At 41.9% G+C, this 19172-nt stretch overlaps 1 protein-coding gene across 10 annotated transcripts in view; it reads left to right on the top strand.

Annotated features, from left to right (window-relative positions):
- PCYT1B (phosphate cytidylyltransferase 1B, choline) overlaps positions 1 to 19172 on the top strand; it is a 126316-nt gene that overhangs the window by 62964 nt on the left and 44180 nt on the right. For all 10 annotated transcript variants that reach the window (XR_006213438.1, XM_042974522.1, XM_042974528.1 and 7 more), the window contains 2 exons: positions 14683 to 14834; positions 17518 to 17596. Coding sequence is in view for 9 of the 10 variants with exons in the window: in XM_042974522.1 (XP_042830456.1) it covers positions 14683 to 14834; positions 17518 to 17596 (231 nt within the window). In the remaining variant the exon portion in view is untranslated. The remainder of the gene's footprint in view (positions 1 to 14682; positions 14835 to 17517; positions 17597 to 19172) is intronic.

The raw sequence follows: 19172 nt of genomic DNA, 5'->3' as shown, positions 1-19172 counted from the left end.
CTCACCTTGTAGCTTCTGGAAGCACCATATCCTTTCATTGTGATCAGATTTTATGCCATTACATGAATTAGGCACCATCAACCCTCACGCCTGTACAGTGAAGGAAAAGGTGCTGGTAAGAGACCGTGCCTCTCTTTTTAAAAAATATTTTGTTACCTTCTCTAAGTTTAAGACTACCTTTTGGATATTTGAGAGGCACCTTTCTGCACATTTTACTGAGGATGGTGAGCACGTGGTTATTGAATGGAGTTCTTTCCAGAAGGAAGAGATGATAAAAGGCAATGATTACTGGACATGCAGAGGAAACCCAAGGCAGGCAGAGAACCCATCTCTTCTTTTCTTTTTATCTTGAGTGGAAAGCCATTTCTGGAAAGAACGCTACCATCCGGAGTATGGTCCGATGCTGCTGAGGCCCCTGGGAGACCTCTGCAGTGTTTTGGTGACCCAAGTTTGGAGGTGGCTAGATGTGGGTCACATGTGGGAACGCTAGCCATGGCTCTAGGTGATCATGTTAAAGGTGATAGAGGGGTGTGTGGTATCGGAGCTCGGTCACCATGAGTGGCATTGCCATGGCAAACACATTTTGGTAAAAGTGTGGATGAGAGAAAGTACAGTCTCCCTTTGTGTGTGGTAGTTGTCTTCCTCCAAAATTCAGCCTCTATCACAGCTATTCCAGAAATACTGTGCGATTATATGTAAAACAAAGTTCTAGACTCAAATGACTTAAAATAATTATGCATGGACACTCACAAATCCTGCGTGTTGTGGTAAAAATCTCCTCTGGAGCTGCTCCACCCCTTGCAAGATGTTTAGCTTCATTGGCACTCTTCCCACTAAATGCCAGTAGCTGTCTTCAGCCACTGTGACCACGAAAGATGCCCCATAAATTTCCAGAAGTGGCTTCATAGGGGATGATGAGGCCCTTGTTGAAAACCATTGTCTTAGACTAGGAGTCTTCAAACTTTGTTCCCCACAAACCCTAAAAGAATTTTGAAAAACTATATACCTTCTCGCAAATTAAAAAAAAAATTTTTTTAATGTTTTATTGATTTTTGAGAGAGAGAGAGACAGAGAGACAGAGAGACAGAGTGCAAGCAGGGCAGGGGAAGAGAGAGAGGGAGACACAGAATCCGAAGCAGGCTCCAGGCTCTGAGCTGTCAGCACAGAGCCCGACGCGGGGCTAGAACTCACGGACCGCGAGATCATGACCTGAGCCGGAGTCGGACACTCAACCGACTGAGCCACTCAGGCGCCCCTTTTCTTGCAAATTTGTAAGTTGACATCTAAAATTTTCTGTCCTGAGTTTAAATACTTGTGAAAGATGTAATTTCTGTAATCTTATCAATATTGACATTTTCAAAAATCAATAAACTTTTTTTAAGGGAAGTTTCACGTTCACAGCAAAATTGAGCAGCAAGTACAGGGAATTCCCATATAGCCCAACATGCATAGCCTCCACCACTGTCAACATCCCCCACCAGAGCGAAACATTTGTTACAGTCCACGGAACCCACATTGACACGCCATTATCAAGCAAAGTCCATAGTTTACATTAGACTTCACCCTGGGTATTGTACACTCTGTGGGTTTTGGCAAATGTATAATGACGTGTATCCACCGTTGTGATACTGTACAAAATTAGTTTTACTGCCCTAAAAATTCCCTGGGCTCTGCCTGTTCATCCTTCTCTCCTCCCGGCCCATGGCAACCACTTCTTACCATCTGTATAGTTTGTTTTTTTCCAGAATGCCATATAATTGGAAGTATACACTATGTACGTTTGTCAGCTTGGCTTTTTTCTCACTTAGTAATATGCATTTATTTAATTAGTTAGTTTTAATATAATTTATTGACAAATTGGTTTCTGTACAGTACCCCCTGCTCATCCCAAGTGCCCTCCTCAGTGCCCATAGTAATATGCATTTAAAGTTCCTCCATGTATTTCATGGCTTGTTAGTTCACTTCTTTGTACTGCTGAATAATACTTCAGTGTCTGGATGTACCACAGTTGATCCATTTACTTACTGAAGGTCACCTCAATTGCTCCCAAGTTTTGGCAATTAAGAATAAAGCTGCTATAAACACCCATGTGCAAATTTGTACGTTGACATAGGTTTTCAACTTCTTTGCCCAGGAGCATTATTGCTGGATTGTATGTTAAGAGTGTGTTAAGTTTTGTAAGAAAGTGCCAAACTGTTCCAAAGTGGCTGTACCATGTTGCATTTCCTGAAGCAGGTGCATGATAATTGCCATTTCTCCATATCCTCACCAGCATTTGATGGTGTTGATGTTTTGCATTTTGGCCACTTTAATAGGTATGTAGTGGTATCTCATTGTTGTCTTATTTGGCAATCCTTGGTGACATATGTTGAACATCTTTTTATATGCTTACTTGCCATCTGTGTATCTTCTTTAGTGAGGTGTGTGTTCAGATCTTCTGTCATTTTTTAATCTGGTTGTTCATTTTCTTATTGTTGGGTTTTAAGTCCTCCTTGTATAGTTTGGACAGCAGTCCTTTATCTTTTCCAAATATTTTCTCTCAGTTTGTGTTCTGTCTTCTCATTTCCTTGACATTGTCTTTCACAGAGCCACAGTTTTTAATTTTAACTAAGTCCAGTTTACCAATTATGTCTCTGATGTTGTATATAAAAAATTACTGCCATACCCGAAGTCGTCTAGCTTTTCTGCTAGGAGTTTTATACTTCTGCATTTTACATTTAAATCTATGAACCATTTTGAGTTAATTTTTGTGAAGAGTATAAGATTTGTGTCTAGAGTAATTTTGCTTTGCCTGTGGGTGTCCAGGTTTTTTTTTTTTATCACCATTTGTTGAAAAGAGATGGTCTTTTCATGGTCATGGTATATAATTCTTTTGACGCATTGTTGGATTTGATGTTTTTTGTTGAAGAGTTGTGCATCTATGTTCATGAGAGAACTTGGTCTGAGTTTTCTTTTCTTGCAGTGTCTTTGTTTGATTTTGGTATTAGGTTAATACTGGCCTCATTGAATGAGTTAGGAGGTATTCCCTCTGCTTCTGTCTTCTGGAAGAGATTGTAGAGAATTGCTATAGTTTATTCCTTAAGTGTCTGGTAGAATTCACCAGTGAACCCATCTGGGCCTGGTGGTTTCTCTTTTGGAAGGTTATTAGATATTGATGCAATTTTTTAATAGATATAGGCCTATTCAGATTGTGTATTTCTTGTAGTATGAATTTTGACAGCTTGTGTCTTTCAAGGAATTGGTCCATTTCGTGTAGGTTACCAAATTCGTGGGCACAGAGTTGTTCATAATAGTCCTGTATTATCCTTTCACTGGCCACAAGATTTGCAAAAATGTCCCCTCTTTAATATCCTATATTAATAATTTGTGTTTTCTCTTTTTTTCTTAGCTTAACCAGAGGCTTATAAATTTTATTCATATTTCGAAAGAACCAGCTTTTGGGTTCATTGATTTTCTCTATTGATTCCTGTTGTCTATTTCATTAGTTTCTGTTCTGATTTTTATTATTTCTTAAGCTTACTCTGAATTTAAGTTGTTCTTCTTTTTCTAGTTTCCTAAGGTGGAATCTTAGATTATTGACTTTAGATATCTAGGCTTTTTACGCTTTATTTTTTTCTAATATATGCACTTAATGCTATAAATCTCCCTCTAAGCTTTTTCCCCTGAATTCCACACATTTTGATAAGCTGTGTTTTCATTTTTGTTTACTTCAAAATATTTAAATTTTTTTTTTTTCAACATTTATTTATTTTTGGGACAGAGAGAGACAGAGCATGAACGGGGGAGGGGCAGAGAGAGAGAGGGAGACACAGAATCGGAAACAGGCTCCAGGCTCTGAGCCATCAGCCCAGAGCCTGACGCGGGGCTCGAACTCACGGACTGCGAGATCGTGACCTGGCTGAAGTCGGACGCCCAACCGACTGCGCCACCCAGGCGCCCCATACTTCAAAATATTTAAATACTTCCATTGAGATTTATTTTTTTACCCATGTTATTTAGAAGTGTGTTATTTAGAGGCGCCTGGGTGGCTCAGTCAGTTAAGTGTCCAACTTCGGCTCAGGTCATGATCTCACGTGATCTCCGTGAGTTTGAGCCCCACGTAGGGCTCTGCGCTGACAGCTCAGAGCCTGGAGCCTGCTTTTGGAGTCTGTGTCTTCCTCTCTCTCTGCCCCTCCCCTACTCATGCTCTGTCTCTATCTCTCAAAAATAAAAATAAACATCAAAAAAAAAAGTGTTCTATTTAATCTCCAAGTATTTTGGGATTTTCCACCTATGTTTTCATTATTGATATCTAACTTAATTCCATTGTGGTCTGAGAGCAGACATTGTATGCCTTCTATTCTTTTTTTTAATGTTGACTTATTTTTGAGAGGGGGGAGGGGCAGAGAGAGAAGGAGACAGGGGATCTGAAGCGGGCTCTGTGCTGACAGCAGTGAGCCCGATGGGGGACTCAAAGCCACGAACCATGAGATCATGACCTGAGCCAAAGTCAGATGCTCACCCAACTGAGCCACCCAGGTGCCCCTGATTTCTATTCTTATAAATGTGTTACGGTTTGTTTTATGGCCCATAATGTTGTCTGTTTTGGTGAATGCTCCATGTGAGCTTGAGAACGATGTGTATTCTGCTGTGGTTGGATGAAGTGGTCTGTAGTATTAATTTTATTCAGCTGATTGACGGTGCTGTTGACTTAAGCTATGTCCTTGTTCGTTTTCTGCCTGCTAGGTCTTTCCATTTCTCATAGAGGGTATTAAAATTTCCAACTCTTATAGTGGATTCATCTGTGTTTCCTTGCATTTCTCTCAGTTTTTGCCTCATATATTTTGACTCTCGGTTGCTAGGCACGTACACATTAAAGGTTTCTATGTCTTCATGGATTATTGACACTTTTATCATTATATAATGCTCCTCCCTTCTTGATAACTTTCCTTGCTCTAGAGTCTACTCTGTCTGAAGTTGATGTAGCTATTTTCACCTTTTTTTAAAAGGACGTACTCAAACAGTATTTCCATTTTTTTTAAGTTTATGTATTCATTTTGAGAGGGAGAGAGAAAGTGCAAGTGGCGGAGGGGTAGAGAGAGAGAGAGAGAGAGAGAGAGAGCAAGCGAGAGAGAGCTGTGCTGACAGTGCTGAGCCAATGCAGGGCTTGAACTCATGAACTGTGCAATCATGACCTGAGCCCAAGTCAAGAGTCCAACGCTTAACCGACTGAGCCACTTAGGCGCCCCTGTTTCCACTTTTTTGGATTAGCGTTAGCATGCTGTATCTTTCTTGATTCCTTTACCTTTAAGGTATATATGTTTTCATATTTATTTATTTATTTTAAATTTTTAACGTTTATTTATTTTTGAGACAGAGAGAGACAGAGCATGAATGGGGGAGGGGCAGAGAGAGAGAGAGAGACACAGAATCGGAAGCAGGCTCCAGGCTCTGAGCCTTCAGCCCAGAGCCCGACGCGGGGCTCGAGCTCACGGACTGCGAGATCGTGACCTGAGCTGAAGTCGGACGCTTAACCGACTGAGCCACCCAGGCGCCCCTATGTTTTCATATTTAAAGTGGGTTTCTTACAGACAACGTACAGTTGGGTCTTATCTTTTGATCTACAATCTCTGTCTTATAATTGATAAATGTAGACTGTACATGTTCCAAGTGATTATTTAAATAGTTGGTTTAATATATACAATATTTTTTGTTTTCTATTTGTTGGCTTTGTGTTTTGTTTCTGCTTCCGTCTTTGACACTTGTTCTGCCTTTTGTGTTTTTTTTAATGTTATTTATTTTTGAGAGAGACAGAGACAGAGACCATGATTGGGGGAGGGGCAGAGAGAGAGGGAGACACAGAATCCGAAGCAGGCAGCACAGAGCCTGATGCGGGGCTCAAACTCATGAACTGCAAGATCATGACCTGAGCCGAAGTCGGACGCTTAACTGACTGAGCCACCCAGGAGCCTCTGCCTGGTTTGAAATTTATTTTTAACATTTATTCATTTTTGAGAGTCAGAGACAGAGCATGAGTGGGGGAGGGGCAGAGAGCGAGAGAGGGAGACACAGAATCTGATGCAGGCTCCAGGCTCTGTGCTGTCAGCACAGAACCTGACGCGGGGCTTGAACCCACTGACCTGATCATGACCTGACCTGAAGTAGGAAGCCCAACCAACTGAGCCACCCAGGTGCCCCTGCCTTTTGTGGTTTTAATTGAGCATTTAATATGATTGCATTTTCTCTCCTTTCTTAGCATATCAATTACACTTCTTTTTTCACTTTTTTAGTGGTTGCCCTAGAGTTTGTAATTTATAGTCTAAACTAACCTAAGTCCACTTTCAAACAACATTTTACTAGTAGTGCAAGTACCTTATAAAAACAAAATATTTCTTACCCCTCCCTCTCATTCCTTGTATCATTACAGTCATTCATTCGTAACTGAATATATTGTTGTGGTTATTATTTTGAACAAACTGTTATCAGATGAATTAAGAATAAGAGAAATGAAATGTTTGCTCTTACCTTATTGGTTCTTGAATGCTTCTCCTTTCTTTATGTAGATTTGAATTGCTGACCTACATCATTTTCTTTATCCCTAAATAACTTTTATTTTAAAGAAGAAATTTTTAAAACATTGCTTGCAAGGCAGGTCTACTTGCAACAAATTCCCTCAATTTTTGTTTGTCTGAGGAGGTCTTTATTTCTTCTCTTTTGAAGGATAATTTTACAGGGTGCAGAATTCTAGGTTGGTTGGAGTTTTTCTCTCAACACGGAATATTTCACTCCATTCTCCTCTTGCTTGCATTGTTTCTGTGGAGACATTATTGTAATTTTTATCCTTGTTCGTCTGTAGCTAAGGTGCTTTTTCCCTCTAGCTTGCCCTGAGATTGTTTTTCTTTGGAATTTTTCCTGTTCACTGTTCTCTAACATTTAAATGAAATGATTGGGATTTTGTGATTTGTGGATGAATATATCACTGCTAGAATGAGACAGGGTTTAACATTGATTTTATTCCTATTTTTCCTTATTATAGATATCAGTGCTGAAGTATTTTGTTTACACAAATATTTAGACAGGAATGGAAGAAATTTGTTAGAGTGATGCCAGTCGGTCTTTGAACTCCTGAATTATTTGCCGTGTATCACAAAAAGAATTTATTGTTGTCAACAAAATAATTGTAATGGTCTATCAAGTGACAATTTATTAAGGTTCTCTTCGGAATTTGAGGCAAGCAATGGATTAGAAATGACCCGACCCACAGGAAGATGTGTTCCAAGCTATTAGAATCAGTGGCTTTCTTTTTTTCTGGGAAGTATAACAAAAAGGCTTTACCAAGACTTACCAAATGGTTCTTATTTCTAACCTTTACTCTTTTACTTGAAAGCAACTTATTTAACCAGATACACTGAGAAAGGGTTGGGGAAATGGAAATATTGGTAATTTCATTACACTGTTGTCAATCCACTAATCTTTGATAAAATGGTTTTATCATTTTCTTAAAACTTAGAAAAAACCTAAAAAACCTCGGGGCTGTGGTTTTTGTTTACTAAATCTGCAGAAAACACCATCTAACCTAAGTAACCAAGCTAGTCCTCACTGTCAAACCTGCCAAAAACCTAGAAACTAAGAAAAAGTCTTTTCAATTCAAATATGTTAATGTATTTCTGGAAGTCTTACAAAAAACACTGAGAAATACATTATAAAATGCATTGTATAAAATAGAATCAGTCAAGATTAAAATGATATAGCTCTAATATAATAAGTTACAAACAAGACAATAAATCACTATGCTTAATTTATAGTGATGCAGTGTAATTTATAAGTAAAATAATACCATATTCATAAGGAGAGACGTATGGTAAAAAGACCTGTTATTCCTTCTCTACCGGTGTGTGTGTGTGTGTGTGTGTGTGTGTGTGTACTTAAACTCTGGTGTTTGACTTTTGGGAAAAATTAAATAAAATCAAATGTAAAAATCAGAAATGACCTATCTTTATTAGACACCATGGGTATACATACTTCTATGTATTTAAGAATAGAAAAGGGAATATACTACTAAAAAAATAAATTGGCAGTAGATATTTTGTGTAGGAGAAGGTATAAAATAATACGCCTTTTAGAAGAAGAAATAGGGTAAGCATTATCTGTAAATGGAATAAATATTTTATAATGTGATCTGATAAAATAGATTTTAACTTCCTTTTAAAATGCATGCATATGAAATATGAAAAAAGCATGTAAATGTTTTATCTACATGTTTATTCCAATGTATTTTGAAAAAAATGATAATTCTAGAAAACATTCCAGCTACATTTCTAAAATGCAGCAGTATCAGCCTGTGCAGCTTTGCCTTGTGGAGTTGATTTTGAAGTGAATAGCTGGCAAAAATGCTTACTTTGAACTAAAAGAGAGAAGGCATTTCCGGGACTCACCGTGAGTGCTGAGAATAGCTGGGGAAATGCTTACCCTTCACCATATGAAAAAGCCATTTTAGCATTCAGTATTTCTTTCCATTGCTCCTTTTGCTTTGAATTCCTGGGTCTTATCACTCAAGATCCTTATGTCCTTTGACAATAGTTACGGGAATGAAAATGCAAAGTTGTTAGGCAACAGTTGGCATTATTCCTTACTCTCCCATAATGAGTTTGTAACACCCGGCTTTACCTGTAACAGAAATGTTTTAGGACAGGAAGCTTTTAGAGGTTCATGGTGTTTGCAGTAGTCATTAAGCAAGCTTTCCCTTCGGTTTGGCCTGAAGGCTTAACCCCCTGCCCCTTGCCATGCCACAGAGTAAGATTCGGATGGTGTCTTCCTTTTGCATAGTGGAGTAAGGGTGGTTTTGGACACAGAGGCTTTCTCTGGGACCATGAATTTTAAGAAAGTATACCCTTGGAAGTTGAGGATCTGAAAATTGAGTCCTTTAAAGCCTCTTGTGTTTGGATATCATTTGAAAAGTCTTTGTGTATCCCCAGGGGTATGTGTGTCCTAGTTTGAAGACCATTACTTTTAGACTATCTTGAGTGTCACAAACCACCTTAATGGCAGACAATTCTGTACTGAGGAAAGTTAGGGAGTCTTTTACAAATAGGTGTTTTATGTTGTTGGTTGAAAGACTGGCCCTTGCAGTGATGTGTGTAGTCAGCAAATAAAATGCTTAGGGTGAATTGAAAGAACGTGCTGTATTAATTGTGGGGCCCCTGACATCTATGGGTAGGTTTGTTGTAGGGGCTCCCATGGGTGGAGCATGGGCTTTGCTCATGAAACCACTCTGGTCAGGGTGAGTGCACAGAAAGGCGGCATAATACTTGGTATTTGGTAGAAATAATTGATTCAAAGACCAGAAACTGTGATAAGTGGTAGTACTACAATCTATTTCTCAACCTCAGGCAATAACAGACACAAAATGCCATGGTTTTGTACAATGATTATAATACTTGGATTTCTAATTTTGTAAGCATTATGACCAGTAATACTTTGAAAATTCATTTATGTAAGCTTACCTTGTTGACATTATTTTAGCGAATTGAAACTACCAATTGTAAAGCCCTTTTTTCTTTTTAATTTAACTGCTAACATGGGGTGCCTGGGTGGCTCAGTCAGTTAAACGCCCAACTCTTGGGTTTGGCTCAGGTCATGATCTCATGGTTCATGAGTTCGAGCCCTGCGTTGGATTCTCTGCTGTCAGTGCAGAGCCTACTTCAGATCCTCTGTCCCCACCACTCCCCTGCTCGTACATTCTCTCTGTCTCTCAAAAATAAACATGAAAAGAAAGTAACATCATTTAACAATAAACAACAGGTGTTGGCAGGGAGGTAGAGAAAGGGGAACCCTCTCCTACTGTTGGTAGGAATGCAGATTGGTGCAGCCACTCTGGAAAACAGTATGAAGTTTCCTCAGAAAGTAAAAATAGAACTATCCTATGCTCCAACAATCGCACTACTAGTTTTGTTCTCAAAGATTACAAAAATCCTAATTCACAGAGATACATGCACCCTGATGTTTATAGCGGCATTATCTACAATAGCCAAATTAAGGAAAGGGCCCAAGTGTCCATCAACTGATGAATGGATAAAGATGTGGTATATACAAACAACGGAATATTACTCGGCCATAAAAAAGAATGAAATCTTACCGTTTGCAACAACATGGATCGAGCTAGACAGTATTACGCTAAGTGAAATAAGTCAGAGAAGAGAAATACCATATGATTTCACTCATATGTGGAATTTGAGAAACAAAACAGATGAACATGGGGGTCAGGGGAGGGAGAGAGAACCAAGAAACAGATTCTTAACTATAGAGAACAAACTGATGGTTACCAAAGGGGAGGTGGGTGGGGGATGCGTGAAATAGGTGATGAGGATTAAGGAGGGCACTTGTCTTGATGAGCACTGGGTGTTGTATGGAACTGTTGAATCACTCTAATGTACACCTGAAACTAATATTATAGTGTGAACTAGAATTTGAATAAACAAATAATAAAAAGTTAGTGTCATTTAAAAACAAGTCAAGAAGTTAAAATTTATATTAGATTTTTTTCCCTAAAACAGTTTTTAAGGATATGGGTCACCCAATGCCTACTTCTACCTCATTGGAGGGGAATAAAAAAATAATAATGGTGACACTATTCCTACTATAGTAGACATAAAAACTCCATGGACTTGGGTTTATGCTGTCTTGTACTTGAATTGAAATGAAATACTCTGCTAAGACTCCACTTTGCCTGACTGGTGGGAAATAGTCTCTCAGTCCTTGCTGGGCCCTCTTCACCTCTGCGGAGTCCAACGAGATGTTAAAATGTTTACAGAAACAAGAGAGGGCTTTCCAGTCTCGAGCCCAGCACTGTTGAGCCTGCAGTGTGTGGAATCCCAGTGCCTGGGGCTCCATGTCGTCATCCCTCGTGAGGCTCTGCCACCAGCCCCTGCTGCTCGTGGGATCCTCAGACTTTTGGCCTCTTCCTCATTTGGAGGAATCTTCTCTTTGTCTGTTTCCTTACAGAATTCCTCTAAGGAGTTCTGGCTTGGAGAAAACAGCAGCCAGGAAGGCAGGCGTTTGTACCAGCAACTTTAACTTCACAGCTTCCATGGGAGAGTTTCTTCCAAGAGGCTGGACACCTGCTTGGAGTGGGAACAGGAAGATAGCCCCAAACACAAATGAATATCCACAGTAATGGTTTCATACTACTCTTAAAAAAATGGCAAATGTTTTTGAGCATTACTCCTCACATCATCATATTCAATTTTCAAAACGTTGCCATGTTTTAAAGACAGTTGATGGAATCTTAAGAGACTGAGTGATTTTCCTTGTAGCAAGGAGCAGAGCTGGGATTAGAACCCAAGTCTGTTTGGTTCCAAAGTTGATTGATTCCTTATGTTAAATTTTCTCTCCTACAGAGTACTGGTAATATTTCATTTTGAACATAGTGAGCTGCCAGTATAGGTTAGCTACAGTACGAGCTCCCACGTAACTCAGTGAATTCATCCATGGAGCATCACTGCTCAGAGGTCTCCATCTGGTTGTCAGTGTGCATTTGCCAAGATTCAGGAACAACAGTGCTGCTTTGGGCGTAATTAATGTTTAGACAATAACTGGTCAGCATGTTCAGCTGCTTCTTGAGGTCACTCCTGGGATATGAAAATAGGACCCCGGACTGACATAAACATCCTGTTTGTTTTCTTCGTGTTTTGTCAGGAGGCCGTTATTTTAGTCATCTAGAAGTTATACCATATTGCTCAGGTGCAGGTTCAAAACGCGGGGAGGATATGACCCAGCCTAGTTTTGTGTTGTTTAAAATAGAAAATTGATGGATCTGAAATCCATTTCTGCTCAGTATGATTGTTGAGGTAGTGTTTTAATAAAGTCCTAACTGAATATTTAAGAAGTCTTAGATCAATATTTAAATTGGGTATCTTGGCCCATAAATAATTGCTATTTATAGTCATAAATCAGTGCATTCAATGAATCAGTATAACATAGTCATCATGGCCCTACTATCTGCCACCCACCACCCACCCCCCCAAACTGGAGTGATGGGTGATTCAAAAACAGGCTGGGTTCTTTACTCAAGATGTTCATAACATGCTTCAGGGGCTTTTGAATGTTGCATACATCAGAATTATCCCTGAAGCTTGTCAAAAATAGAGCTGCCTAGGCCCTACTCTAGACTCAGTATCTTAGTTCATTTGGTCTCCTAAACAAGACACCCCAGACTAGCTAGCTTAAAAACAACACAAGTTTACTTCTCACAGTTCTGGAAGCTGGGAACTCCAAGATCAAGGTGCTAACATGGTGTCCCTCTAGTGAGGGCCCTCTTCCTGATTCATAGGTCTTGCCTTCTTGCTGTTTTCTCACACGGTCGAACATTCTAAGGGAGCACTCTGTAGTCTCCTTTATAAGGGCACTAATCCCATTCGTGCGGGTTCCAACCTCAAGACTTAAGCACCAAAGGCCTACCTCCTAAATATCATCACCTTTGGAAGTTAAGATTTTAACAAATGAATTTGTGGGGAGACATTCAGACCATAGCACCCACTGAATCAAAATCTCAGCGAGTGGGACCCAAGCATCTTTATATTTAGCACGTTCCTTAGGCAACTCTGATGTTCATCAAAGTTTTTGAGCCCACCACATGGTTGATGGTGTTTGGGTCACATAAACCACTACAATGTTTTCCATATTGTATTCTATATATGTCTATACATCTCAGGAAGGATGTATAGGTATACACGTGTATCTAGAGATACACCAGTCTCTTAATTATATATATATATATATATATATATATATATATATATATATGTATATGTATATGTTGTTGTTGAAATGTGCCTACAGATAAATATCTGTTATTTTAAATTATAATGAACATTAATTGAGCATCTGTATATTTCAGGCACTATTAATTCATTCAATAAATACTTGTTAAAAGCCCACTATGGGCCATCAGAAAATGAAACAAAGAAAAGTCCCTTTCTTCGGGGAGCATATATATTAGTAGAAGAACATCAACAATAAAATAAGAGAGTTCCATGATGAGGAGTGCCATGGCAAGAAGTGAAGCGGGAAAAAGATGGTGACTGCCAAACGGCAATTTCTGTTGGATGGCTGGGAAGCCTTGAGGCCAGGGAGGGAGCGAGCTCTGTGGATATTTGGAGCACTACTGTTTCAGGTTTGATACAAAGTGCAAGGTCCTGACCTGAGCAGGAGCATTCTTGGTGGCTTCAGGAACGGCACGGAGGCAAGGAATGGGCTGAGGTGTGGAACTCGTGGTGGCCTGTGGGCCCCTGGAAGAGTTTCCCTTTCACTGTGAGGGAGATGAGAAGGGTTCTGAGCCCAAGAATGACCATCGGGCAGGTTTCAAGGTCATTCCGGTGGATGAGGACAGCTGCTGGGGGTGGGCAAGGCTGGAACCAGAGCCTGGCTAGGAGGCCACTGCAGTAGTCCAGAGGAGGGGAGGTGAATGTGCCGGAGGTGGTAAGACGAATGTGGCTTCTGGGCACACTCGGGATGCAGATGCAGCAGGTTTGAGGATGGTTTGGAGGTCAAGCACATGAGGGCTACAATAAGAAGTCTTCCCAGGATGCTGGCTGTGGCCAACGGCTGCCTTTACTCTGTGGCTAGATTGGGTTTGGGATGTAGGTCGTTCTTTGATTCCCAGGAAATAATTGTATTTTTGTTTTTAAAACATGTATTGCGTACTTAAATCTTATAAATTTTTTGTGTGTACAGAAAATCTCTTGAGGAGCAGTCAGGATAGAATGGCTGTAGGACTTTCACTGGGATATTGGTGAACAGGGACTGTACCCACAGTGACATTTCTTCCTGACATGGAGGAAAACTCAGGAAAGTTGCCTTTCCTCACCAACGCCCCCCCCCAATATAATGGATAAGGTCATGAGTAATATTTCTCGTTCAGTTTATTTCAATGCACTTTTATGTAAATCCTCAAAAAATCCTTTCTAAGGCTGACAGTGGATGATCTTAACCCCCATGTGGAGATTCAGGAACCAGAGATCTAGGAAAGATAAGAAATGTTAGAAGGATGAATTCCTCTAGATCAGATCTTCTGTTTTATGACTTCCTATTCTTGAGTATGTGGCCTGATGTGTAGTGACTGGACCTCAGTCCAGAGAACAGAAGTGTGTGTGTGTGTGTGTGTGTGTGTGTGTGTGTGCGCGCGCGCGTGCACGCGCATGTACGGGCACAAGTGCATGGTAAGGAATCGCACTTGGGTTATTAAGTACAATGATCTAGTAAAAGAATTGGAAATGATTGTTCAAACCTTCTAGAATTCAGGCCTCTTGGTTGCTCTCTGTCAGTTCATTTGGTCATTTTTTTCCCCCGAATAGTAATTTTCGCGGTGGGATAAGGAAATAAAAGATACAAGAATCACATTAGGTAGCGTGGAGAATGATTTTAATAAAAGTTGCAGCAGAGAATGCAGTCAAAATCAGCTCTCAAATGGAAAGCTCAGTTGCTGGTAGATTTCAGCTTGCTTCGCTTTCCTGATGCTTTGTTCCTGTAAAAAAAAAAAAACAAAAAAACAAAAAAAAACAACAACAACAAACTGAGTTTGATTATGTCATGTACCAAGTAAGGCTGAGATCCTTTTGTTTTGCTGAATAAGCCCTGTGTGTACCGGGATGGCTGTCAGCAGGGCCTGGGCCAGGTGGCAGCCTTTAACACATTTGTCTGTTTCAGTTTGCAGTGATGACCTCACCCACAAATTCAAAGGTTTCACTGTGATGAACGAAGCAGAGAGATATGAAGCCCTCAGACACTGTCGCTATGTGGACGAAGTCATTAGAGATGCTCCATGGACCCTCACTCCAGAGTTTCTGGAAAAACACAAGGTGCTTCCTCTTCCGTGTTCTCTAAGTAGCAGAATTGGAATCTGGCTCTGCACCTTACATGCAGAAAGCCCAGAAGCTTCCACTTGCTAGAAGAGGTAGCTTCAGGAACTATCATGTGGTGTCACTTGACATAGCACCTGTCTTCTGCCCAAGCCTGGGGACTGATGTCCTCTTCCATCCTCACTGTGGGCGCTAGAGCTAGACCACCCATGTTCAAGTGTGACCTCTATCCCTTCCAAACTGCGGGACCTTGAGCAAGATGCTGAACTAACTTACCTAAACTGTAAACTGGGGGCAGTGTTCGTACTTCCCTCATGGGACTCTTTTGAGTATCTAATGAGATCATCTAAGTAAGACCCTTTGAACGCTGGCTGGCCCCTAGCCCGAGCTCCAAAAATGTTACTGTCGTCATCACCACCATCATCGCTACTGATGCTTATAGATTCGCAGGCATCATTTTTCATGGAACAAATGAACACACACTGTATCCAGAAGAGCAGGGGTCAGCCTTTAAGGAAGGAACTTTATATGTGTGATTTTGTGACCCTGAGACTCCTACTGCTACAAGGTTTTTATTAGTTGAAAACATGAGAGATTCTTTTGATCTGCATCAAATTATGTGCTTTGAATCTCCCCACCAGCTCCACATTAGGCCCTATTCTTTCCTTTTATAAGCAGCACACAAAAAAAACAAGATTAAGCTGTTCTAAGAGTTTTCTTTTCTATTTTTAAATTCACGATGTAGAAGAGAAGAGAGAACACTGATAAATGTGCATGGATAATAGCAGAGGAGACAATTTCTCAGCAAGAATAAAAAGAAAAAGGAGAAACTACAATATGATTTACTTCCAGCAATCACTAACGCGTTTTTATGAAGCATCTATTGTACATTCCACTTGTGCCAGGCGTGCCGGGGGTACCAGTGATGGGCGCGAGGGCTGCCACCTCTTATTTAGCATGTGCCAGGCACCGTGCTGAGGGCTTTGCTCCCACGTGAGTCGCATTCAGTCTCATGGCTACCCTGAGACTTTGTTGTCGTTGGAGAGGAAGAGGAACTAAATATGAGTGTCCCAGGTGATTTTTAGCACTTGTACGTAATTACTTCATTTAATCCAGTGATTCTCAAATGGACTTAAGTTTGCCCTCAAGGGACGTCTGGCGGTGTCTGGAGGCATTTTTGGCTGTCACCGCTGGGGGGCGGGTACCGGCCTCTAGCAGGTAAAGGCCACGGGTGCTACTAAGCTTCCTATGGGACGCCCCTCAAAAAACTGTCCACCTCAAAACGTGGCAGATACCAAGGTTGGGAAATCGTGGTTTCATCCTTACAGCCAACCTAAGAGTTACCTAGCTAGGAAGCGGCGGCACAGGCAGATCAGACTGCTGTTCTAAACTGCGCCTCGAGGTGGAGTGAAGCCTGGTTGCAAAGGGCTTGGACAGCCAGGCAACAGGTTTTCACCAGGTGGAGCAGGAAACAGGGAGCCAGTGAAGATAAGCAGGAGACAGAATGACCCAAAGAAAACTGTTTCCCAAGGAAGTGCCCCACCCCCAGCGTGTCACGGAGGGATGGCTTGGAAGGGAGAGAGCCTGCGGTGAGGATGGTCAGGTGTAGGTTGGTATCAGTAACCCAGGTGACAGGGCCCCGGATTGGGTGTAGTAGCTGCGGGGAGGACGTGATGGGTGCACACGCGTGCATGTACGTTCGCATGTGCACACAGACACGCGCACGCACCCCCGTGGGTCTTGTGACCTATGTGTCACGGAGACCGAAGGATGTAGGGGAAGAAGGCCGACTCTGAGGTGTTTGGGGCCTAGGTAAACTGGGAAAATGGAGGTGCCACTGCAAGGGGACACTAGCTTTCAGGCGGAATTAAATTTCAAATAGCTTGATTTTAAAGTGACAGCAGAGGGCAGTGAAATAGAAAAGGGTGACTTCAGGCAGATCTGACAAGTCTTCTACCAGCAGCAGCCTTATGTCCCAACGGGAATAGTAGCATGTGCCCCACCTGCCTAACAAGGTGGTCAGGAAGATCAAATAAGAAAAGAGGTGTGAATTCATTTTCCCCACGTAAAACACGACTCAAGCGTCAAGGCCTATTGCTATCCATGAGACAGGAAATGGAGGTTTTTTTGGGGTCATCATAGCAGGGGTGAGGAAAATCTGAACAACGAATGGATTCTCTAAGGAGAAAGCTTAAAGGCAGATGGACAGAAGGGCAACAAAACCTCCTGTCAGAGGAGAGAGAAAGAGGGACCAGTAGAGGAGACAAACTGACCTCGTTCGCTTTATTTCCTGGAAAAGGAGACATTTGGCAGTCAGGACCTTTCAGTCGAGGATTCAAATCCACATTATAAACTGCTTATTTCAATAGCTTTATTACGAATGCTTGATCTCAAAAAGACATGTGCAGAGGCACCTGGGTGGCTCAGTCAGTTAAGCGTCCGACTTCGGCTCAGGTCATGATCTCGCAGTCTGTGAGTTCGAGCCCCGCGTCGGGCTCTGGGCTGACAGCTCGGAGCCTGGAGCCTGCTTTGGATTCTGTCTCTCCCTCTCTCTCTGCCCTTCCTCCGCTCACGCTCTGTCTCTCAAAAATAAATAAAAGTTAAAAAAAAAAAAAGGCATGTGCAAATCACAGACATGCACATCCATCCTAGTGGTGACGTCACTCTTCTCTGTCTCCAACAGATTGACTTTGTGGCCCATGATGACATTCCCTACTCTTCTGCCGGCTCTGACGATGTTTACAAGCATATCAAAGAAGCCGGTGAGTTCCCCTATGCACACCTGTCCACTGCATTATGACCTTGAGGTTTAAACAGAGACCTCTGCCCTGAGCTTGCAGCACATACATGGGAGGCACCGGAATTTCAGATGTCTGCCAAGTAGCCTCTACAAGCTTCTGCTGACATGAGCTAAGGCTCAGTCGGAGGACAGACATCATTTAGGTATTTATACAAGAATTAACTTGAGCACCGAAGTACTCAACTTCTAGTTTGAGGCTCAGTTTTAGGGTTCGTCAGACTGAAACCATAGGACCCTATTGTTTAGAGGGCATTTTCCTCATTCACATTTAAGTCTCTACAATGAAATGATTTTATACTTACAAGAGCATTCCTTCCAGAAGAAGACAGATAACGGGGTAATTAACAATTTGGACTCCTTGTCTCCAAAGTCAGTCCTGCCTTATGTCATCCTATCACATCACAGTAATATCCTCAGGTACCACAGGCAGAGGGGAAAAAAAAGAACGCGTAAATATTTGAGAAATCAGGTAAAGTATTTCCTTCCCCAAACTGTTAAGCAGTGTCATGGAGGGCAGACACAGTGCCTGCACTTTGGAAGTTGTCCCAGTTGTCACGAAGCGTTTCTTTTAAACTCAGAGACTCTAGTCTGCCCCAGGGAGTTATTAGGGGGCTGGAGAGAGGCTGGTTTCCGTCCGTTGCAGACTCCCTGGGGTTCATTCCTTCGTCACCTTCTGTGTTCCTTTTCCTTTGGTGCTAAGGACTTGAGGGAAATCACTGTTGGGGCATCATAACAGGTCTGTGGTTTCTAGCCTCAGCGGGATTGTCGATGTTCCTTGATAACATTTACCCGCTTCCTGCCCTGATTTACCTGCAACTCCTCGCCTCTTCACCTCCTCTCCTGCATCCTGAGGAAAAGGGGTATGTTTTGTGTCCCAGGCTGACGTCTTTATATGCACCAACCTTCTCCCTTCCGTGGAGCCTGTTTCATTCATTCTTCCTCTCTTTGCCATGCAGGGTTTTCACTCTCTAGTAGTTTCGTCTCAGCTTACAATCTTTGAAAGGCTGTAAGAACTTCAAACAAATAAATCAAACAAGAACAAATAAAACAAATCAAATCCTTCTTCTGCCCTCCCTCTCCCTCCATCTCCAGTCACATCCTGGGTCGGTAGTCCCTTCCTGGCAACCTGCAGGTGCTCTCCCGGTCATTCCCAGATGCCTGCGCTCTCACTGACGTTCCATCCTTCCTCACTTTGGTCATGACCTTTGGACCACCAAATCCAGTGGCTTCGACTCTGTCCTCTGGACATAACAACCCTGCTGACTCCTCTCCTCGCATGGGTGCTCTTGTCCCCTTCTTCTGGGACACTTGTGGGACCTTCTAATTTCCTTCAGTATCTCTGACTGCTCCCGGATTTTGTTACTGGGTTTCGGTCTCTTGGCCCTGCCCAGCCTCTGCATCTTGCCAGCCTGGGCTCTGCACCGCCTCTCTCAGACCCTACACTCCAGGCACACGGAGCCCGTCCTCGTGCCCAGACGCACCCCTACTTAGTGCCTTGGCTCCAGCTCTTCTCTGGCCTTGGCATGCCCTCGCTCTGA

The sequence above is a fragment of the Panthera tigris genome, chromosome X (genome assembly GCF_018350195.1).
Source record: "Panthera tigris isolate Pti1 chromosome X, P.tigris_Pti1_mat1.1, whole genome shotgun sequence".
In the NCBI taxonomy this organism is placed as follows: domain Eukaryota; kingdom Metazoa; phylum Chordata; class Mammalia; order Carnivora; family Felidae; genus Panthera; species Panthera tigris.
This window is presented reverse-complemented; position numbering and strand designations above follow the sequence as displayed.